General features: G+C 30.1%; 1 protein-coding gene across 5 annotated transcripts; it reads right to left on the bottom strand.

Annotated features, from left to right (window-relative positions):
- Window positions 1-1,712: 1,712 nt before the first annotated feature.
- Window positions 1,713-24,917, bottom strand: LOC127712621 (RILP-like protein 1). 5 transcript variants are annotated; one of them, XR_007987212.1, is made up of 9 exons: window positions 24,517-24,917; window positions 21,924-22,074; window positions 20,452-20,570; window positions 19,488-19,724; window positions 17,320-17,591; window positions 16,267-16,290; window positions 12,363-12,467; window positions 6,109-9,205; window positions 1,713-5,077 (listed from the first exon to the last, which is right to left on the bottom strand). XR_007987212.1 is itself a non-coding variant. In XM_052219179.1 (9 exons), exons 1-8 carry the CDS (start codon window positions 24,817-24,819, stop codon window positions 11,238-11,240), a joined length of 1,302 nt encoding a protein of 433 aa, XP_052075139.1. In that variant the 5' UTR covers window positions 24,820-24,917; the 3' UTR covers window positions 9,120-9,205. The 5 variants fall into 5 exon arrangements, 2 of the variants coding, with proteins under 2 accessions (XP_052075139.1, XP_052075140.1); XR_007987211.1 differs by lacking the exon at window positions 16,267-16,290 and adding an exon at window positions 15,967-16,032; XM_052219179.1 differs by lacking the exons at window positions 1,713-5,077; window positions 16,267-16,290 and adding exons at window positions 11,238-11,286; window positions 15,967-16,032 and having other exon boundaries at window positions 9,120-9,205.
- Between the last annotated feature and the right edge of the window lie 52 nt (window positions 24,918-24,969).

The following is a 24,969-nucleotide window of genomic DNA, read 5'->3' as shown; positions in this document are numbered from 1 at the left end:
GTCAACGTATCTCGTCCTGTGTGCATGTAATATTTGCTACCGGACATTAATAACCATTCAATCAATCAATAGTTTCCGTATACTAGTAGATGAGAAGTTGGAACTGTCGTTATTATAAAAAAAAGTACACATTTTCCAGTACATGTTTTACGTTTTTATTTATTTTACAAAAAAAATCTTTTATATAGATTCGATAATTCGAAGTCGTTTCTATATGGGCCGGCTATACGGATGGTTGATTGTAAAACCATTTAAGTAAACTGTTAATTCTAACTCGTTTTACTGGACTATTAGGTCATTCAATTTTAAAAAGAACTGTCTGTCCGAGTAGGACACTTAACTGCTGATTCTTGTTCGAAAGATACACCAAACTTTTATTACACGTATCTTCACTGTTATCATATAGTTATTGCCATACAACTGGTCGAATGCATATGCATTTGTTAATTAGCTGGCTAATTAAAAACGCAGATCATGAAAAAGATTGTGATCAAAGTACCATTTACTCTGAAAAAATCCATTAATTTCAACTTCGAATATTCCTAACTACATAAAATTCGAAATTCCCATCTCTCTCTTGTAGAGTTTACCCACAAAATTTTTAAACATCTAAATACATATGTTAAGCAAAATATATGAGAATGTGTCCACCAAGTATTTAGTATTCATGATGTTTTGCTAACAGAAACTCCACATATAGTATTGTGTTTATGTTTATTGTTTGTTTTAAATCTACTTTGCTCAATACAAATACTAGCATATGGAACAAATCTCCGTGATTTTAAAAGCTTTCACGTACAAAATACGCAAGCGACAATGTTATGTAAGTCTTCATTCGACTCGAAGTTAAACAAATAGTTGACCAAAAAACCACAACAAAAATGTCCAAGTTTTATTTCGTTTGTGATTGTTTTGAAACGCTATATATGCGGAGCTTCCGGGGGGCTTCGCCCCCCTGGCCTCCAACTAGGGCTTTGCCCTGGACCTACTGGGGGCTTTAGGCAGCCCCCAGACCCCTCGCCCTATAGTTTGTGATTCCACTTCATTAAGAAGGTAGCTACGCCCCTGAAAGCGGGGGTATAATAAACTGTTGACACAACATGATAACTTTCAAATTCAATGAATCATGAAGGGAGGTGCAGATCAAATAATCTCTGTGGAAATATGATATGACAATGGTAGCTACTACAACTGCATACGTAATATCAATGACTGAGCCGGATTTTTTAATGTACGAGTTCACAAGTCCTAAGGAATATATGTCATCCTACATAATTTTGATCTAGAACCAGTTTTTGCTCTTACTCCTTGTGCTGCGTGCTTGTACTATATCATTTGGAGAAAAGCAGAAAATACCAATTTTTTTTCTTTGATTTGACCTGGCCTGGGATCCAACCCTCGACCCCGTGCACTGAAGCACGCCACCAGGAGACAAACAGTGGTTAATATTCTCCAAGGAAATGATATGTGCCAATATTAATACAACTGCATACAAGACATCATTGGCTTTCGATTAGTGGTTTCCCTTAAACTGACCTGAACACATATTATTAACAAGTTGTTGACACCGCCTCCAAAAACATAATGCCAAGTCTCAACACCGACTCCAGCAAGACAAAAATTCTTTAACAGAATTTTATGATGACTTTATAGCCACTTTATACCAATCCACATATAAGATATTCATGCATAATGAAAAATAACAAAACAAAAACTTTGAACTTCATTTTATTATTAAAATTTAAATACTGCTTTGCCTTATTGTTTTGTCTGAACATTACTTTCTGGTCTAATGGACTAAAACATGCTCCCTTCTATAGTAATCATTTTGTTCCAAGCATGCAGGTGTAAAGCTTACCTGATCTAAATCACTAAGATTATTCATTGAATGCTCAGATACATAACTTCACTTTGTAAAGATTTTTGGTTATGCAGGGTTCGGTTTGATATGTTTCACTGTATTTCAACAACCAAAATGGAAATGTTTCATGGCTAGAAGTCCTTTTTTTTTAATTTTGTCTGATTTCCTACAATTAAGAAATACTAGAGGATTTTAATTTCCATTAAAACTTATTCCTTATAATCATTTCATTACTATCTTTATTTTTCCTTTCAGGCAACATAGCTTCAGATGTATCAAGTGAGCAATATTCTTAGAATGATTTCACAAAATAGAATTTTAGAACACAAAAGGCCTACCAGTAAACACTATTTCAACCACTTATTTCAAAACATTATCATGTCTACTGAACAGAGATGCTACACAATACAAGTATACACATTGTATTCAGTTCCTAACAAATCCTTTCACTGGCTTCAACAGAGAAGACCTAGGTTATGGGAGATAACTCCATATACATGTATCAGAAATGTATTCTGTAAAAAGCTAATCAGTTTGTTTTATTCTGAATTCAAATAAAGTTTTCTATGTCTATGTATGTTTCTAATAGTCTCATCAATGATGTTAAAACGTTCGTGTGCAAAAAAAAGAAATAAAATAATCTCTGTAACTTAGAAGCTTGGAATATATTATAAAATGGTTGACACAAACCAGCCAGTACTGATTAAAAGTCCTTTAACCTAGGTCTATCTTGTTTTTCAATAATTTCATCACTACAATAACACTAAACAATATCTTACTGATTATTGAAATAAAAATTTAGACTTAATACATATATAATAGTGCAGTTTCAAAAAATAAAGACACTCAGTAATTTTCTCAAATAAGAGATTAAGCACTATTACTCAGACAATATAAAGTTATTTCTAACTTTCCAGTTATGAAAATATATTATTTTTCAATAATGTGAAATAGTTTACAGTCAAATCTTCAACATTTTACCTTATCTAAGCAAAATAATCAAATTAGTTCTTCTAACAAGGAAGGAAATTGTCAAGGCTAAGTTACTTACTGTATTACGAATTATACTGTAAATTAAAGAAATTATTGCGATGATTTTATTAATGCTAAAAATGCAACGATATCAGGTTCACAATAGTAAAAACTCACATTCATAATTTCAGTAGTGATTTTCCTTTGTTATTTTTTTTGCAATCGTATTAATTAGATTTGGCATTTTTGACAGAGGACAAGGATTCACAAAGCATTAATTTCTGAATTTACAGTAACTAATAATAGTAACCATGCACTTATTATATCTAAGAATTTGATATGGTCCAAAAAATGGCATATTGTACCTTGATTATCTATGATTTTTTAATAATGATATAGTATAATCAAAACTCACTTTAATAATGATATAATCAAAACTAACTGTTAGTTGTTATTCAATTGAATTCTAACAAGAGACTACTAGCAAAGTTCTTCCCAAGGTAAACTGAACAAAAAGCACCAAAAATAAAAAACGGGAGCCAAGAACCAGCAAAAATCAGCCTTCCACTACAAAGCTAAATAAATGGCTCTTCATCCAGTAGTTCTGGCTTGTAAACATAAAATGCCAATGTGAAAAAACAAAATGCATATATTATTTCCAGAACTTTTTGACAAAATTTAAATAGTATTTTCTTTATAAATAAGCTCCAAACATTTAAATGTAAAACCATATTTTAATCATAATGAAAGCAGCACCAAACATCATCTAATAAAACAACACACATTTTATATAAAAAAAGATGGTCCTCTTTATAATGCCATACTTGTTCAAAAGATAAAAATGCACCATTTATTTTATATAAATCATAAATTTCAAGTTTTTTTATTTATAATACACTAAAAGAGCATTGTTTAGTTAAAAATCATTAAAATCTATTAATTAAGGGTTGTATAGTAATAATACCATTTATAAAACAGCCATGATTTAGGTCATACACAGTTAATCATCTGGTTATCAGATAATAGTTCCTTTTGTTAAATTCAGAAATGTGAGAACTGGTGTTTATTGCATGTGTTTTCGTGAACAAATGTTTTCTATTCAAAACAAACATGTGATAAGATCGGGCAGGATTCTTATATTGAAATTGTCAGTTATTTCATCAATCATTAATTCATAATAAATCAAGTAGTGGATAGTAAAATCCTACCACGATCTCAAATAGTGTAGCCTTTCGGGAATAATTTGTGACTCTTTTCACTAAAAAGATTTCTCTAGTCCTGCTGAAATGACCCATAGAATTTTATGGTTAAAATCAGTGTATTTTGATAAAACAGAGATTCCAGCTCTCTTCACCATTCTAAATCTTGTAGTATATTCAAATATTGTGTTACATGGATTATTTTATCAACAACAAATGTGAAGCTGTTGATATTTCCGAGGTGTGTTTTTTTTTTGTTAGAACCAGATAGTTAAAATAAAATAAAGCAAATCAATATTGGTTTAATACATATTTGAGTCATATAATTGACTATTTATCTAAGTTTAAAAAATCAATATAAATTATTGTTAGAAAAATTAAAATCAAGGCTTCGCAGATTTCCGTTCAAGATTTGTAATATTTTTTTTCTTCTACTATACATTGAACTTATAATTTTATTACATAATTTTATTATATTGATACAAACATAAAAACATATGTACAAATATCACAACTTAATACGAAAACTTAACAAAATATATAACAAACAATTAACATAATAGCTGCAAAGTTGTTGTTCTGGAGTAATACCACCATTGTTTTTCCCCTATAAGTCTTTGTTAAATTTGCACTTTTCAAAAAATTGTGCAGAATTTATCTTTGTTTCAAATAAAGAAATACTTGGCATGAGTAAAGTTTTATCCTGTCCAGTACTACAGAAAAAAGTTCACATAACATTTCATTGCATATAAGATAATAACCATCACTGGAAGTTAACTAATCAAATTTTCACCCCCTTTTGCCCTGTTTACAAGCTTTAGTAACCATGTAACCTCAAGATTCAAATTTATTTTATAGAAACACCAAATAAAAATAGAATGGTGCTTTGAAACACCCAAGACATATGTTTATGACTCAGAAATTTTTTACTGCAATGAAATGTAGGATTAATTTCCTACAACTGTCAAATTCAAGGGAATATTTTTTTTCTACCCTTTTTCATATGCAACCGGATGTGACGTTCTATGATTTAGTGGTATTACACCTAAAGCAAGGGTCCGGAAACGGTCATATTTGCCAGTCATGTCCTAAGATGAAACTATTTGTCCTAAACGAGTAATTGGGATTTAGGACAAATTTTATTTTTTTACAGAAGTAATTTCGGTCATTTCATTGACTCAATGTTTGAAATCGGATTTCTTAATCGCCATTTTGCACTTGTGATCACTTGTTTTTGTTTATAATCCCTTTCCTGTAATAAAACTGCCACTACAGTAGTTTGATAATCCTGAGGGCCCTCCTAATATCTATCTCAATGCCTCCGGGAAACATTGGCTAATGATCACTAATCACTTTTTACCTGTGGTTTTAATTCACACCTGACAGTGATCACAAGCTCAGAATAATATCTTTAAAACATTAGTTCCCTGACAAGTGTAATCATTATTTATTTACTTTTCATCAAAGACAGTCATCAATTCTGATTTAAAAATTAAATCTAAATTTACGTAGAAAAAAGTATTTTTTCCTTAGTAACACATGTGCTTTATTTACTATGTAATACGCATGCGTGAAATTGTCTTCAGCAAATTTAATATTTAAATCGTAAAATGCAAATTGATTTCATGCTAAATTAAACGAGTGCAACTATTATCTGTTATATTCAAACACTTTTAATAAAATAAAAAAGCCATAAAAAGCCGGTGATTTCCTGTCAATTGATAAACAAAACAAATCCTGGAAATGAATCCGGAATTATTCGTACTTTAAAATATCGCAAACTTCCGGTTTTAACTTTTGTCAAATCGAAAGAAACGTAAGCAATGTCTGAGAAATTAACCATTTTGAGTCATTAAAATCATTTCAATTTTAGACTGTTGCCTTCCCTAAACTGTCCTTCATGGTAATGGTAAGACATTTACTTAGTAAATGCGATGAAACAACAATACAAGTTCGTCATGTTCGTTGATGCTATGAATATAGTCAAGTTGATATCGACAATTTGAAAAGGGGCACCAACTTTTCAAACATCTCAAAATGACCGAAATTGTCTGGAAAAATTTCCAGATCCTTGACCTAAAGATACGAATCACAAATCACAAAGCCTACACATTATACATGTAGTTTGTTTACACATTTAGATGATTTGTCTACAAAAGACTCATCAGTGACGCTCATATCAAAAATGTTAAAGAGCAAAAATAAAATTTATGGAACACATCTATAAATGACAATAACTGTGACTTATTGCTAACAGGATACAAGTTAAAGTCTTGCTTTTATTTATAGTCTATACTGTTCTTTTTGAGCGCGAAAAGTTTATTATATTAGAGGGGCCATATTTTCTACTTGTTGAGGGTAATCAGTTTCAGTCAGATTTCTTTTGTCCGATTTATTTTTTATAATTTGAATGACAACATTTTTTATGATCTCTGTTAAAATTCTTAAAAATTCTTCCAGATTCAGGGCATTCTAAAGCTTAACATGTTGTATTTAAGACAGAAATTAATGTTAATTTCAGAACTTTTCTTAAACCGTATCAAAAATTGAAAAAATCTTCTATAGTGTTTTAAATGACTAAGTTTAGTATATTTAGTATTTTCAATACAGACCAAGAGGTCATGCCAGCTGTATATTAAAATAGAAAGTATTTTACAATTCTTTTAAATAAAACTTTGCAACTATTACATGTCCATCATAACATCAACAAAATAAACAAAAATGTGTTAAAACATAGAGGTATATTGGCACAGTTTAGCTTAATATTAATAAATAACTGCAAGCAAAATTCACAGCACTTTAAGTAACTTTATGTTATGCATATTATTTATTAATTAGACTTGAGAAATTTAAACAAGTTACAATTTGGTTGTTATTCCATATCGATAATCAAATTGAAAATTTCTTTCCATTATCAAATTACTAAATCATGATTTAGTGCCATTAAAAGTAACAGACCCTGTCAAAATGAAGTAAACTAAAGCCGCTTTGCTTAAATGAACAAAAATGAACTCCTTACTTTTCCATACAAAACACAAGCAAAATGTACAAACCCTTTTATCCATACCATTCATGCAAACTGTTTTATGAGTATTTTGATATGCTATTTGCAAATCTGGTCCCACAATGCATCAGAATGTTTCTATGACAATGGTTGTCATGGGACATATAAACATACATGTACCTTAGTCATTGTCATTGGTTAAAACATTCCATGCAGCATTTAATATGCATTCTAAATTAGAAAACTAATACTAATACGCACAACCTTATTTTTCTAAAGAAACTAAGATATTTACACTGAATTAATAATGCCATATACAGATTCATGGCTTTAAATGAAGTGACACCTATCAAAATTAGATATTGCTTTTTCTTTATAGGGGAAGTATATTAGCTTCATTCTCCCTATTTCAACCCTGAATCAACCTTTTTGACAAAAAAATCAGAAAATAAAGAATACTTTCGAATATATTTATATTTTATCTATAAGCGCATTCTATTCTATTGACTATTTATTAGTTGCGTATGCTTGAGCATTTTATATGCATATACTAATTTACTTATAATAGTAAGTAAAAATGCTACAGATGTGTTTTATAAATATTCTTTTGCAGTTAACACAAAAATAAAATAATATAAAAATATACAGCATTTAATAGAAGTAAACTTTGTTTCTAGTGTAAAAAAGATGTGGAAGTTACCAAAGGGATATTCAAACTCATAGTGGATGACAAACTCACAATGCTGAAAGTGTTTTCTCATACTATACTTTCCCTTTTTAATTCAGACTGTTAACTTTTCACAACAATAATGTTGTATATCTGTTAAACCAACATATTAAATAAGAGGGCGCCACCAAAACAAGTGTTCATTAGAATAATTATTTTACCATCATTATAAAGCTCCATATTTGAAATTATTTGTGATTACTAGAGCACATTGTTTTTAAATATGTTTAGGAAATCATAAGAGTCTTGACTTAAATACCCATATCTATTAGATCATATTGGAAATAATACCTTCATGAAATATCGAAATTTTAATATTTCAACATGACATTCCCGATATTATCCACTCTAATAATTTTTTTTTAAATCTAACAATATAATTTCAGAATAGGAAACAATTTCAGATTAAAAATAAATATTGAAAAAAATTCCACCAGTTTTTGGTTCACTTTCTATGTCAAACAGTTGGAACCAGCCAACTTATTATTGTATGTCAACATTTGTTAAAAAAATTAAAAACAAAGTTAAATAAAATATGCATGGACAGTATCATACTGCCCATACCATAAATAATTATACCATAGAAAGAATGAGTACATACGATTTCCTTTATATTGTGATTGACATTAAGGTCAAACATCCATAAAAAAATTTGAACCTGTTGACTCTTTGTTCAAAAATTGCCTAAAGAATACATATTTTTGCAAGAAGTACATGTATGTACCATATTTATCATAAAACAAGCTCTTGCTCTAACACACCACCTTGCAAATTTTGACAAAACAACCTTCAATCAGTTAGCAAATAAATAAATTGAATAATTTACTGTAATTTGTTGGCAAATTAAAAAAATGTGAACAGTAACTTTTAATTATACCAAACAAAGGTGAAGAAATCTGTATTCAGTTGGTTACTGATAGTTTTCTTCACTATTCTTGCTTTGGGCCAAACTAGGATTATACTTACCAATATATAAATGAAGCTGCATATTTTCCTTTTATTGATTTTAGACACAACCAATTGTTAAGGTGGAATAGTAAAAATACATTTAACTTTTAATTAGAGATAATTTAATAATTCACAAGCATGGTTTCAAAGACTCTATTGCACATCCCCTTTAAGAAATATTCAGTTCCCTAGAGCTTATAATATGATACCTATGGTATATTTGAAATTTTGAAAATAATCATCTCAAAATTAAAGATCATACAAAATATTTTCTTGTGATATGGAGAGCAATTTCTGCAGCAATATCACAGTTAAGAGACTATATGTCCCATGACAACGAGATACCATCTTCAAAATGTGCCCAATCAAGGGCAACATTGACTTCAAAGTCATAAAAGCATTCATCATTTGCATATTCCCGTCAGTGTTGATGGCTTCGTCTTCTTTCTTGAACAGGAGAGGTTGATGGTGATGTTCCAAACAACGATCTGAAACTATAAAAGATCAATGGTGTGGTAAAATATGTTTTCAGTTATCAAGGAAAATAGTTTTTGTTTTCTGCTCTTAAAACAAATGAGATAGATTTTGAGTTAATTTTCTACATCACTATTTCACAAACTACATTTAAAACATTCTTATTTTAAGAAAATTAACTACATATATATCAACTGTTAAAATGCCTCATTTCTTATGTGGTTTCTTTGAATTTTCACAGCTAGGTAGGACATTCCTCTATTGTAAAATATTATCATATTTATATTTCATATTTTTTAGAAATGGCTTTTATATTAGGTTAATGAGTTTCAGTCTAAATAATATATACTCCAACCCTTATCTTATTTATGATCATGTGATGGATAAACAGCATTACTTCCATGGATTTTGTGCAAATTTGTCTCATGCAAACTAAATATCTAATAATCTTTTTGATCAATCTATGACATTGTGAAAAATAACTAAATCACTTAAAAATATTTTGGTTGGTTATTGATTCATATATATGTTGCCTTAGCGTTAATTCTTATTTTTCTTAGCAATGTTCAAACACAGTTATACATCAGATATTAGGGAATACAAATTATATAATCATTTGATTGAAATTAACAACATATAAGCTAACATTTAAAATTACCAACATTTTTATTCCTGACAATGCACATGCAACTTACAAATGGAACTGGTGGAAAATCTATTCATACATTTACATGTATACTTGCCTCACAACAGCAAATTGTATTTTAATGAATTATGAATTATGAATTATGAATACCAAAATATCATAGTGCAAATGATTAAGTTCCCATATTATTTTTTGTTAAAAATTCAAGAAGGACACTTCATTCCACAAAACAGTAGATATGAATGAAAGGGTATATGGGAAGTATGTCAGTGTATGATTTAATCTTTAATAATAAAGTGTCCATGCATATTGTCAAGATATAAATTTTTCACAGATGTATGCTTATTGCATAAATTCTCACTGTTTAATGAATTAAAAAATACAGCTAAGGATGTACATGTAAGTAAATAATACATATGTTTTTGAAAAAAATATAACTGTTTATTAATTTTGATTGTTTTTTTTTCCTTATATTTCTTATCAAATTTCCTAATGAATGTAATCATGTTGCAATATGTTTGAGATATTTCTTATTGCTAAAGGATTCAAAAGATGCTAAAACACCAAAATATGAATTATTATTTTAGTTTCAATTTCAATCTTCCCTTACCATATAACTGATGAAAATTTTCTGATTGCATTGTTAAATTATACATGTATCTGACACATTTGAATGTCTTTTAACTGTTTTTAAGGTGACCAATGCCCTGAACAATTCAACATACACGTAGTAGCTGAAGATCTAGCTGCATCTGAGAAAAAACTTGATACTGTGTCTACTTTTTCTATATATACACAAGTACTAACGTTTTTACATGCTATATCTGGCATTGTCTTTTATTTCAAATGCATGACTGTTTAAGAACCAGGCCTGTGTTTCACAAATAAAAGAAGAATGTGTCTGAGGACACGAATGCCCCCGCTCAAGCTTGCTTATAATATGTGAAAATACTTTTGGAAAGGACAGAAAGATGGAAGGAGTGACAGTCAAGGGGTAACACTTAATGTCCCCTTCGCCTAGCAGCGGGGACATAAAAATCTTACAACAGAAATTGATCGTAAGGATGCTAATTGTTCATGACTTACAATCAATTTTAGTCTTAAGATTTTTTGTGAAACAGAGGCCAAAATCTTTATTTTACATATGATTAAAGACTTTAATGAAGGTGCATGAAGGTTATATTAAATATTCTATTATCTATTATTAACATCCTGCTGTGAGTAGTCTACAACTCAAAATTAAGCAACCATTCAATGAAAAAGTTTTAGTGAATTTACATAAATATAGAGATAATAAGCAAATAAATTACATAATACATGTATATGCAAAAATAAATAGAGATCATAATTCAAAAAGTGGGAGAATTTTCTACACATATGACAAGAAACAACACTAATTGTTCTACCTAGAATTCCAAGTCAGGGAGATTTAATTTTTCCACCAGTCCAGTGAAGCTACAAGCAACATACATGATTACTATTTGCAACTATCATTCAAAATAGTAAGCCTTCCTGACAACCTATTCTATATACATAGAGTAATTTTCATGGGCAGCTCTATAAATTTTTTAACTTCATTTTGAATTTAATACATTACTGCACATGCTTAAGTTTGAAAATGTTGCTTCTTTCCCTAAATGCTTCACACCATCACTTTTTTTTATGAAAAAGCCTTATAAAGAATGTATTAACATAAGATAAATGGATTTACTTGTCAACATGTTAACTAACAATGTGCTTGCTAAAAAGCAGCCTGAAAGATGTATTTTTTTCAAAGCTTGTGTGTCTTGGATAGTTTTTGATTTTGAGTTTAAATATAAACTTTATAAAAAAAGTTTTATAAATCTTTGAAACATTAAATGCTCTTATCACTTATTTCTAAACAAATAGCACTATTCAATGTATACTTAGTTATTTTTATAACACCCCTGGGTATCTTAATCATGATTTTTTATTTCATTTTTTAATAACAGCAAATTTTGAATTATGATGCCAGAAAACCTATACTCAAATGACATAGTAACAAAGTGGTTCTTGTAAAAGGGTTATAAGAATAAAATACAAAGGGAGAGAACTAAAGTAATAGATATGACCTTTAAAGTTCAAAGATTTAACAAACAAAATAAGTCACATAATCACCTTTAGAAGATAGATATATAGAAATTGACAGAAATCGTTTTGTCTTCATTTCTCAAATTTCCAAACATTTATTTGTATGAGTTCCTATTTCTGATGAGACTTAGCTTTATAGAGTTTAACACCATAGACCATGTTTAATCCATTTATTTTCCATTGATGAAAGGATTTGTACAAAGTCAGGAAAGCAACTGTTTTGTTTTATCCATTTGCTGTTCCTTTGATATATCTATCATGTTTTCCAGTTTTTTCCAATGAAATTTAAATCCAAAGACTCATTTAATTGACCCTGGAGCTAGTTCATGTTACATTCATTCTATCGTTCTTTTCTTAGCTGTTGTGGCAAACGTAAAGATAATAAATATCTGTTAATGTTTTTCTATTGGACTACTTACAATTTTCTAATGCCTGATTCTCTTCGTCTTCCAGGATAAAGCTTCTCGTAAGGTTCTTTATTAATTGGTCCATACACAGGAAGTTCCTCACCAGTGTATGAATCACTAAAAAATGAACAAAACATTGTAAAACATGAAGTGACTTCAAATTCCTTTAAAACAATTTTTGAGACTATCTACAATGTATAAGACCTGTGGTCAAATGGTGGTCACAGATAACAGCAAATAAGTTTGTTGTTGATGTTCTAAATTTGATATTTCATTGGTCATACCATTTTCCTTGAATCATCATATATTCTTATCTTTGTCCGTATCAGAATATGTTTCTTTGATGCAAACTTGGGATTAAAAATTTAAATCTCAGAAAGTTTGAAGAGTTGTTTCCAGTTCATCTGGAATCACAAATGGGCACATTTCTTGAATAAGTACGAGCCCAAAACTTGACACTTTTGAATTAAAAGACTCAACAGATTGACTTTTTAGCATACAATACATTTTCATAAAAAGATCTTTATGGCTACTTTGCATTGCTTTTAAGGTGTCAGGAAAGCCATGTTTTGCTTAATAATGAGACAAATTCACCACAGTCAAAATACAAGCATAAGTCATGCAAAGTCTTAAATTAGTATTTGCAGCTTTTGCACAAAGCATTGAAGGGAAGATTAAAGATAGGAAAAACCTGAGTAAAGTCTTCCAGTGACAGGTCTTCATGCAGACTATTAAGGAACCTTTTAAACTAGAACCATAAATTCATCTCAACATGTGTGTCTCATAATAAACTGATGTCTCACAATTGGGCATAAAATTCTGAAAAAGACCATCTGATGGACAGCAACATTGCTAATTAATTCAAAGTTGCTGGACCATGAACTAGTGGAAAAGGCCTCGAAATGGTCAACAAACTGAGATGAACAGACAGTAAAGTAACTTTATAGATAAACTGTTATCACAGAGATAAGTCTCGCCTTTTTGTAATTTTGATAATGCAAATGTTGAAATTAAAATTGTAATACTTTAACATGTAAGTTATGCAAATATTCAAAGTCGATGAACCATGACTGATGGTACATGGCTAAACAATCTCCACGGAATGAGATGTGCCAATGCTAATATAACTGTATACCAAATACCATTGACGTATTATAAGTCGTTCCCTTTAAACAAACCTAAACACAAACACTAATTTGTAAACTATGTAAAAGTTTCAAAGTCAATGAACCATGATCAGGGATGGGGCTATATAATCTCCATGGAAAGGATACTTGCAAATGCCAATAAATTTGCATACCAAATATCAATGACTTAACATTAGCAGTTCATCTTAAACTGATCTAATCACAAACTAATACATGTAAACTAAGCAAAAGTTTCAAAGTCAATAGACCATGACTGAGGGGGCGGGCCAAATATTCTCCATAGAAATGAGATGTGCTAATGCTTATACAACTGAACACCAATTAACATTGGCCTACCACTAATGGTTCCCCTTGAACTAACCTAATCACAAACTAATACATGTAAACTTAGCATAATTTTCAAAGTCTATAGACCATGACTAAGGGGGCGGAGCCAAATAATCTCCATGGAAATGAGATATGCCCAAGCTTATACAACTGCATACCAAATATCATTGACCTACCACTAGTGGTTCCCCATAAATTGACCTAATCACAAACTAATACATGTTAACTATGAAAAGTTTCAAAGTCAATAGACCTTGACTGAGGGGGTGGGGCCAAACAATCTCCATGGTAATGAGATGTGCCAATGCTAATACAACTGCATACCAAATATCATTGACCTACCACTATTGGTTCACCATGAACTAGACCTAATCACAAACTAATACATTGTTGATGCCGCCGACGCCTGAAACAGCATACCTATGTCTCGCTTTTTGACTCTGTCAAGGCGGGACAAAAATACAGTTGTCTATAGTAAGAAGTTGAAAATTGCTAATTAATTCAAAGTCACAGGACCATGACCTAGGAGGCAGGGCCTCAAAATAGTCGACAAACTGATACGTACTGATAGTAATGCAACTTCATATACAAAATATCATTGATCTATCACAAGTAGTTCTTATCAGCCTTTCATAGCCGACTATACAGTATAGGTTTTTCTCATTGTTGAAGGCTGCAAGGGTTGCCTATAATTGCTTACATCCACTTCATTTGAACTTTGCTGGATAGTTGTCTCATTGGCAATCATACCACATCTCCTTATTTTTATATTAAGTAAAAATCTTAACAATTGTTGACAACGCCGTCACCAGAAAACCAATACCTATGTCTCGCCTTCCACGACTTTCGTCGCAGGTGAGACAAAAAGCAAAATTTACTTTCATATAACATAGAGATGTTCTCTGCAAGATTACACAATGCATGTCGACAATATACTCAACTATCATCATAAGATATCAAAAGGTATGTAAAGGAAAGAGTTTCTTTAATTTTTCATGCAAGTACACTTGTTCTGACTAGTTGTATAAATTTTTGATTTTTTTTATCACCAATTATTTTGATAAATTTACTCCTTTATCCTTATTATCGTAGTTGATTTTTTTAATTTAGAGTTTGAAAATGTTCACTCATTTGTAAAGAAAGCCACTTTCTAATTCTTATAAAACAAGGGGTACCTTTGCTTGATGTCACAATTGTATTTGCAACATATTAAAGTTGTAGACTTGTAATTTGAACAACACTAAGAGATCTAAAGTGGACATTTCTGTGGGAGTTGCTTGCTATGAAGTTAAATAAAATCCTTTAAAAAGTAAGTCTATTTGTATTTGTACATTTTAAATCTTAAAACCCTTGGTTATTTAAGAACTTTCTATCATCAAATTTAAATGAATGGCTTTAAAAGTGTCTTCTAAATCTGATTCAAACAAAAAAGTTGGGATATTCCTATAGGAATCGAAATAATTCTTTCATGTCATGCTCTATGCTCATTTTAACACGGTAAGCAGTTTATTTGTCCATATTGTACACCACTTTAATGTTCTGTGTAAAGATCTACAAATATGATACCTACCCATGTTAAAATGAACATAGAGCATGAAATGAAAGAATTGTTTCTTTAATATATACATCTTGCAGCTAAGTGATTAGTGTGGATACTTTAATTTTCATTGGTATTTATTTTTGTTGTAAGAAAATTTGCTATTTCAAGGGTACCTAATTATAATAGAAGTTTCATCATGTAAAGTCAAATTATATAGAACTGAAAATTTGTTTATTGTAGAGTATTTACATTTGAGGTTTCTCCTATAAATGAATTCATGAAAATTTATTAATGCCACAATTTATGGACTAAAACAGTGTCAATTGTCAAAACAGGTAAGCATGTGATATTACCTGTCTATCCAACCTGTATACCTAATTTTAGATTCTTACAATTTCTTTTTAATTAGAAATTCTTTGGAAAGTATATTTTACATATATGTTTAGATACCTCATGTACATAATAACTTATTTTAGATTTTAGTTCAATCCTAATTGAACATAATTTAAATGTTGTCCATATATTTACCTATCAGCTTTCAACTGAAATTATTTGCCCCATTTTTTACACTTCTGATGGCTGAATATTTTTTTAAACTTACTTTGACTTTGTGTCATCAGCACTATCCCCATCTGATGCAAAACTGGTCATTAACTGGTTAGCAGGTCTAATAGAGAGAAAATACAAGCAAAGACTGGTTAGCAAAATCTAATAGATAGAAAATACAAGCACAACTTTGTAGAGAAAGCTAATGCAAGTATAAGAACACCTACAATACTCATCATTCATGTAAAAGTAGCATGCTTGATTTTAAAAGCAGAAAGGCATTCTGGGTAAAAGTGTCATGCTTAATCTCTAAGATTAACATTCATATAATTGTCAGTTCTTCCACTTGACATACCCTTTTTTCTTTGTCCTTTGGCTCCTGGATGTTCAATTGTAACAATGGCTTTTTTTTTTAAATGTTTCATAAAAATCTATACTTAATCTTATAAGGCATTAAATAATTAATGTATCCAGAATGTTAAAATTCATCCTTATCTTTGCCTTCATATTAATACTGAAAATCACATAGTGTTCACAATGTTAAATAAATATTCATTTCCCCCTAAGATATTCAACTCGTATTATTGGATTTTCTGTAATTCATTTTACTAAAAAGTTTTAATTACTCCTATATAAAAATAATTATTTTGCAAATCATAAACTTATAATGGTTATACATGTAAGAAATATAGCAATAGATATTGTAGAATTTAACCAATTTTCCATATTTTTTAATGTGTAGTTCTTATTTTTTCAATGATTTTAAGTTAATTATTATGGTACAATATTCATATACTTTATAATTTATCATAAAACAATATTGATCATGTGATTCCAGAATTGGATAATATTTAGTAATTTCTAGCAAAACAATAATATCAAGCATGGTCAAGCTAAGTAAACACAACATAAAAATATCTTTATGCATAAATTTGAATTCAGGGTTCTCACTAAGGCGAGACCACAAGTCCCGGACTCATGAAAATCTGTTTGGACTCTTCATTTTCAAAACTGGTGAGTCCAAAGATGCATCAACATTGTAAAATGTTGTACCAACTGAGCACAAATATCATCAATTTATGACAAAAGTTTAAAAACAACCAAAACTTTATGATATTTTCTTGCTCTATTTTGTCATGGGGACGGATAAAATAAATGATAAAGCAATAAAATTTTATCTTCTAACTGTTTGACTCACCATGGCCAAAAATGATGAGTCCTTGGACTCACCTTCAAAATTCCTAAGTGAGAACCCTGTTGAATAGGATCTATTTCTATGCAGCTGACATTACCTGATTACTATTCCCCAGTCATCAACCAACATACATGGACATCTTAAATTTTGGCATATCTGAATCTAGATACTTTACACCTCGAAGCTATCAACAACTAAATGCTAATCACTTACTTTGGTTTATAGTCAGCTAATTCCTCCTCTACGGCTATAAGTTTTGTTTTAAGTTCATTTCTCTCCAATAAAACAGTTCGTAATTCATTTAATGTAAATCGCGGACGGTTAGGATCTTTTAAGTCAATCACCATTTTGCCAACCATACTAAGTTTTTGTTGTAATTTTTCTAAACTTTCGTCGGTAGGTTCATCATTTGGAATGAAATTGTCAACGGAATGTTCAATAATATCTTCATGTAAGTTCTTTTGATGTGGCTCTTCATCTACTTCCTACAGAAATGGTACAAAAAAAAAAAACATCTTTTGAAATATGCAGTAAATTCTGCCTAAATAAGTTCCTTTAAGACACAATACTGTTCTCATATAGTTCATGTTCAAGTATTTGGTTTAGACAAGTTCAATCTTAGAGAATTTTGTGTTTTAGAATTAAGGATGTTTGCTCCTCTTGTTTCTGAATTTTTGCCAGATACTCGAAATCCTCTGGTTTTATCCATGTGGTGACTGTAAAAATTTTGCCCGCAAACCCCTACTTTTCTTTCCATAATTTGATAACATATAGTTAAAATTGTCATCTTTGAAAATCTTATAAAATCCTTGTTCTTTTTTCATAGTTTTTGAAAGAAAACTGGTGCCAATGTAAAGTGTATGAAAAATATAGAGAGAATCATTTCCCGCCAAATTTTCAATGGCTTATATCTCGAAAACAAGCACACGGACCCTTCATTTTTTTCATTTTTTAGTTTCTTTATTTATATACTATCCTTATAGAACAGTCTTTTAAAAAGCTTGTTATTTTGAAACAGAGTAGCAAACATCATTAATTAAGAATGTACGTTAACAAATTGTAAGTTTCCGATTTACTCAAAGGAAAAAAGAAAGACAGGTTTCACAAGTCATGTTTTATTTACTTTAAACTATCAAATACTTTGTACTCTGAGATTTGATAGATTGATTATCTGTTGTTTGCTTCAACTTTGAATTTTTTGAAATCCTAACAATTTTCAGGAAAATATAATAACCTTAACTGTATTCGGCAAAACCTTTTTGGGATTTTGGGTCCTAAATGCTCTTCAACTTCGTACTTTATTTGGTCTTCCAAATCTTTTTATTCAAGCGTCACTGATGAGTCTTTTGTAGACGAAATGAGCATCTGGCGTACACAATTTTAATTCTGGTATCTATATATGATGAGTTTATATACTTAATGTTCAGTGGTAAATTGACTACAAGACTATTATATATTACTCTATTTGTATAATGCTTCTTTGTATGCATTTCCTTCAATGAAAGTTAGGCAAAGAGTTGTCTCTTTGGCAATCATACACATTTTAATATTTTTTTAAGTCAATACATTACTACATAGTATATGTATGCTTTTTCTGCTATTTCCTGTGTATTTTGTCCTCTATTTATCATTAATAGGACTAATAGAACTACATTTTCCACTATACATATGGTGGCTATGAATAATAAATTGTCCTAAAGAGCAGCAAGCAAGTACAAAATACATAAATGTTTTTTGACATGTATATGCAATTTTTCCTCTGGAAAGTTTTTAAATATATTTCCTGCCACAATCAAACATTAAACTAGGGATTATTGTCACAATGTTTTTTTTTTTTTAAAAAAAACCAATCTTTTTAGTCAGGAGCTCTTGGTCATAAAATTTTACTCGGAACTCAGTACTCGGTTGCCGAGTGATCTAAGCAGTCCAACTACTGTATCACTAGCCAGTCAACACTGAGGTTGTGAGTTCAAATCCCGGACAGGGCAGGTGTCCTCACCACCAATCTTAATTGACTAGGATTGTCAGTTTTCCTAACGAAGGTCAACGGTTCTCTCCAGGCACTCAGGCTTCCTCCACCAATAAAAACTGACCGCCACGAAATAGCACAATAGTGCTAAAAGTGGCGTTAAACACCAAACAATCAATCAGTTCTCAAAGCACAGAATTTGTGCTCTAAACATGAAATCCAAATCTAGAATTTGATTTGATAATCGTACTCAAAATTTTGACCACAGCACTGCATTTCAGTATAACATTAAATCAATTTTAATCATATGATTTTTTTTGCAGCTGAACAATAGTCAGTAGAAGGATTTAATTCCATGCTTTATTGGGCCTGTTCTTTATCTCCCTGTGACACTATACATGTTTATACTCACGACTTCTCTCAGTGGGTTGGACTTTTCCTGAGTGGGTGTGTCTACTCTATCATCTTCCTGAGACTCTTGATCCCTCATTATTTCCTGTATTTGATGAATCTGTTGTTCTTTATCTACAAGCTGAGCCTCTAACTCACTCTTTTCTTCCAACAAAGTTCTAGATTGTTTTTTATGTGTTGTGTTTTTCTTACGAAGTTCTGTATTTACTTTCACAACTTGTTCTAATTGTGTCTGTAGCTAAAATGTAAAATAATATTTTGGTAAATTAAACCAGCAGGTGACTTGCCTCATTATTTCACTCATCAAATAAATACAATATTGTATTTTTTGAGATTTACAGTCATAAAAGTTATCAGTTTTTGATTGGATGGTAAAAAAAAATCCCTTTACTAGCTCAACTATTGAATGCCAGTACTCAATTTGCAACTTTCAAATTGCCAATTTATGTCTGCAAATCTTCAATTTCAAAACTGTTATCTCCTAAATGTCAGAACTTGAAGCAGTGAATTTCAAATTTTTAATAACTATATCTTATTATCATGATTATGAAGAAACAACTTGTAGTTTATTTTCAATCAGTGTTTACAGCCAGGATTAAAATAAGTGTGAGTAAGATGTCATGGACCTTTTTTTCTTTACATTTGTAAGTGAACCCTTTAATTTTTTGAATTACGAAAATCCAAGACCTACCATCCTTTACATTTATGCTTTATATATATAAGTCCTATGATTTTCTTAATGAGAACCATTCACTTTATAATTTAAATGCACAATTCATTCTTTAAAGCATACTTTTACCCCTTGTTTAAAGAATGAGATTTTATCAAAGAGATTTTATTATATCATATAATCTATCGTATTAAAACATCAAGATAAATTGTTACTTTTATTGACCACTATCTCTAGCTATTGACAAGCATTTGCCAAGGGAATGCAATTTCAAATTATTGTGAGATATTCTTACTGCTTCACAATCTATATTTTTTTGACTCAGGTCTCTTTTTTGTTTCCTTAGATCATCTCTCTGCTTGTCAACAGTATCTTTTAACTTCATCAGAACTTCAATTTCTTTTTCCTCAGTTTCTGAAAGTACAGCCAGCATTTGTTATTTTTTCTCATCATATTCAGGCAACATTTTCATGATATCAAATTAAATTTCATTTCATTCTTAATGATTTTATCTTATTTTTCTATCTGCAAATAGCCAATAAATACTTCAACAATATGTCGAACTTCTTCTTGACTTTCTCTCTTTTCCTTGTTGAAGGACAATTACATTTTGCAGAATAATTGTCATTTATTGACACTTTTTGTGTTTTTAATTTAATAAAATATTTTTTCTAAAAACCTGTGGGATTTTTATGTCGACATTGTACCTGTTGTCAATTTCCAAAAAACTGATGATTTTTTCCAACATGCATAAAGACATGACAGACATAGATGCTTCCAAGAATTGCAAATTTAATGTTTATTCAATATTCTATTGGAATATATAAACTATTTAATTTTCCGTTATGAGAACAGTTCTATTTATAAATCTATTTATATCTTCTTCCTGTCCTTTAGGCGGGAAAATAGAGAGACTTAGTTGTTGACATTGAATATGGTTACTTATAGATCTATAGACCAAAGATAAATTTATAGATTTAGGAATTCCTTTTAAATGGTTCATGACAAATAAAGATTTAGATTTCAGGGCAGTATTAAGTCTGTATCTATGTTTGATTATCACCAAAGACAAGAAAGGTTAATATTTACATGAAATCTATGGCAAAATGTTCTAAAATTTATGAAAAATTTCTTTTTATTAAAATCTAAGATAGAAACTGGTTCAAATAATAAAACAATATTTGCAATTGTTCTTGTTAATTTTATATCTTCTTATGACAAGAATCCTTTCACACACAACAACTTTTTTCTAGAAACTAGAAAGTTTTTTAAATAGAACATTTTTGTTCACTTTTATTGATATTTTATTTTTATTGATTTTGGATTTTATAAAAGATTTAATTACTTTAAATTCAGATGAATATTTTATTATGAATCATAATTTATTTATTTAAATAAAATATTAAAGTATACAAACTGTTTTTTGATTTACTTCTTTTTTACCAATAATTTTCTGAATCAATGTGTACCACAGTATTAAAACAAAACAAGAGACATAAAAACTACAGTAACTAGAGCTAAGCGACGCGACGCGACATAACTGATTGCATGAAATATTTCAATAAGAAGTCCACACGCATTACCCTGGTGCTATCCAAAAATCCTGGGGAGAACACTGGAACTAGACATGCTAGACATGATTTGATATTTTTCATGTAGGTTTGGTCATTTCTAAAGGAAAATAAAGGGAATAAATTTTGTCAATGCCTTTTCTTCCTATAAATTCTATCCCTGGTTACCATGGTTACACATTAAACATTTACTAACGTTTAGTTACAGCAGCTACTTCCTCTTTTACTGCTACAGTCTGGTTTTGTAGATGTTCCTTTAACCTTCTGTTGTCAATTTCTAATCTATTAATAGAATTATATAGGTCTTTTGTCTCTCTGTGCCAGTTTTCTTCTATCTGTTCAAGCTCCTAATAAAAGCAATATCAATTATAAAAGTCAGAAACAGAGCTATAACAACACACAGCTAAACATCTATAACATGGTACCATTTTAGGTCACGACACATTATGCTTTAAATTTTCAGTTAAGATAATCACTCAATAATCATAATATACAAGTTTTTTCAAAGTACATGTAAGGCATGTTAGCGCTGTGGTACAAAAAGTGCTTTACTTTTTCACATTTCAATAATTTTCAACCAAAAGTGCTATTATTTTTAATATTTTTATACGTTTATGCACTGTCATGACTGTATGTACAACTTTTAGTTAAACTCAGATTAGAATCTGAAATTAAATACAATGTATTCATGAAACGAAACTTGCATACATAATAATTAAACATCAATGAGAAAACCAAATATTTAGGGGGTCTTCATTTCTGTATATTTCTGTTTTCTATCATTTTAGGTCATTTTTCTCTATCATTATTCTCAATTCTTTATATTTTAGCAGCCATTAATCTCAATTCTATACTTTTAACCCATTATTCTCTTTTCTGAAGACCCTCCTCAATTTAATATTAATCCTGCCTTTTACTCTATCTGTTTTAGCGGTACTTTTTTTCTATCTGCTTATAGGCTACATCAATCTAATGGTTTGCTATATGTTTTTACTAGAGCTTTCATGCTTATGCTGAGAATTTTAATTTGCATTTACCTCAATGCTTTATTCTGATCATAACTACTGTGCTTATGTGACATTTTAGTGTGCAGTTTTATATGACGCGCTGTGCTTATATGACATTTTAGTGTGCATTTTTATTTGATGCTCTGTGCTTATGTGACATTTTAGTGTGCTGTTTTATTTGATGCTCTGTGCTTATGTGACATTTTAGTGTGCTGTTTTATTTGATGCTTATGTCATGTATGTGAACTCATTTTTACCTAACATGTTTATTGTGATTTTTCGAATACATATGTTGTATTCTATTGAAAAACTAGACTTCTTACAGCTCATGTTTTATTGTTACATTTTGGTAACTTTATTTATCATATGCTGACTCTTAATAAGAATTATTTACAAATTTAAACAAGTTCGTGAAATTGATCATATGCATATTTGCATTTGAATTGCTGAATTGAACCAGAAACTTGTTATTAACTGATGAGGTTTTTTTCTGTTTATACTGTTATTTACACAAAATTAATTAAATTGATCTATATATAGAATAGCTGTGTTTGCTCTATAGAATTGAATTAATCACAGTGAAGACACTGATCAATACACTGTATCAGTGTATGTAATAATACACATGTAATTATTGATTACTCGCATTGGATTTTTTTTTACTTAACATTCTTAAAAAAAAACTGCTTCGCTGAGCGCAGCTGGATACGCCCGCAGAGGTCCAACCCTGAACAGTTGGGGCAAAAATGGACACAATATTCAAGCTTGATACAGGTCTGAATTTGGATTGTAATTAAATATTTGACATATTATAGGTTTCTGAATAAATGTAGTCAAAGAACTTGAAATTGGTTATATGAATTGAATTTATATTCAATTAAAGATTTCTTGCTGTTGTACAATACACTGTGTTGTTGTGCAATACACTGTGCTGTTGCGCAATACTTAGTAAATCTGTTGTCAGACTATAAACAAATAAAATCTTATAACACGAAAACGTAAAATGAAAAATTTATAAAAATCAAAAGGGAGCTTACATCAATAGATATAAACAATTTACCAAAATTTCATAAAAAAAAGCTTTCAGCATTTTTGAGTTATTGTCTGAAAACTGGAAAATCCCCCTTTTTGTAATGAAAAAAAAACCGATAAATCGGAAACGTATAGTTTAAAATTTATAAAAATCAAAAGGGAGCTCATGTCGATAGAAATAAACAATTCACCAAAGTTTCATTGTTTTTGAGTTATTGTCCGAAAACTGGAAAATCCCCCCTTTTTAATGAATAAAACCCCAAAACTCGGAAACGGTACATATGAAATTTATAAAAAACAAAAGGGAGCTCATGTCAATAGAAGATATAAACAATTCACAAAAGTTTCATGCAAATTGGTGAAATTGTTTTCGAGTTATTGTCTGAAAACTGGAAAATCCCCCCTTTTTTAATGAATAAAACCCCAAAACTCAAACGATAGATCCGAAATTTATAAAAAACGAAAGGGAGCTCACATCAATAGATATAAACAATTTACTAAAGTTTCATGCATATTGGTTAAAGCGTTTTTGAATAAATGTCCGACATGTTGACGAGTGACAGACGGACAGACAGACAACAGTATACCATAATACGTCCCATTAAACGGACGTATAATAAGTGTAACATAGAACACACGTTTATCTTATTGTCCTGATATTGCGATTAATAGATCATATGATAAAAAAAGAAACATGTAAATTATAAAATGACATAAAACATTGTAAAAACTCCAAGAACAAACATTAACCTCTTCATATTTCATTCTTTCTTGTGCCTTTTCGTTTTTCTCAGATTCCAATTTTTGAATTGTCGTCCTTAGTTCCGTTATTTCTGTATTCTCACGTTCATATCTAGCTGCCAATGATTCTAAATTTTCTAATGCTTTGATCACTTTTGGCATCAAATCAGTGACTGCTTCGACGCCGAATGTTTCTATCATTCTTTCGAATTCTTTGCCAATTGACGCGGCTTGGTCGTATACGTCAACGACTGAGATGGCATCATCAGGTTCTTCTGCCATTACTTCTCTGTCAGATATGAATGTATCCATGGTAGATATTTGATTTTAGTCATGTTTTCCAAAATATACTTTGACCATCTTCCTTATCGAGCACCTGACCCATCCCATTAACGAGTGTTTTGTGACGTGGTTGATTAATTCGTTTATTAAAACGCCTTCGTGACCCTACATATTGATAAA

This window comes from Mytilus californianus, unplaced genomic scaffold (genome assembly GCF_021869535.1).
Source record: "Mytilus californianus isolate M0D057914Y unplaced genomic scaffold, xbMytCali1.0.p SCAF_8, whole genome shotgun sequence".
NCBI classification, from domain to species: Eukaryota; Metazoa; Mollusca; class Bivalvia; order Mytilida; family Mytilidae; genus Mytilus; species Mytilus californianus.
This window is presented reverse-complemented; position numbering and strand designations above follow the sequence as displayed.

What these genes read in the sequence shown, in the direction of transcription:
- LOC127712621 (XM_052219179.1), bottom strand. Translation starts at nt 24,819, where the DNA reads ATGGATACATTCATATCTGACAGAGAAGTAATGGCAGAAGAACCTGAT. An exon ending in AAAATATAGATTGTGAAGCA is followed by an intron (nt 19,725 to 20,451) that starts GTAAGAATATCT and finishes TTTACATTTTAG; the next exon opens with CTACAGACACAATTAGAACA. An exon ending in CCAACCCACTGAGAGAAGTC is followed by an intron (nt 17,592 to 19,487) that starts GTGAGTATAAAC and finishes CCATTTCTGTAG; the next exon opens with GAAGTAGATGAAGAGCCACA.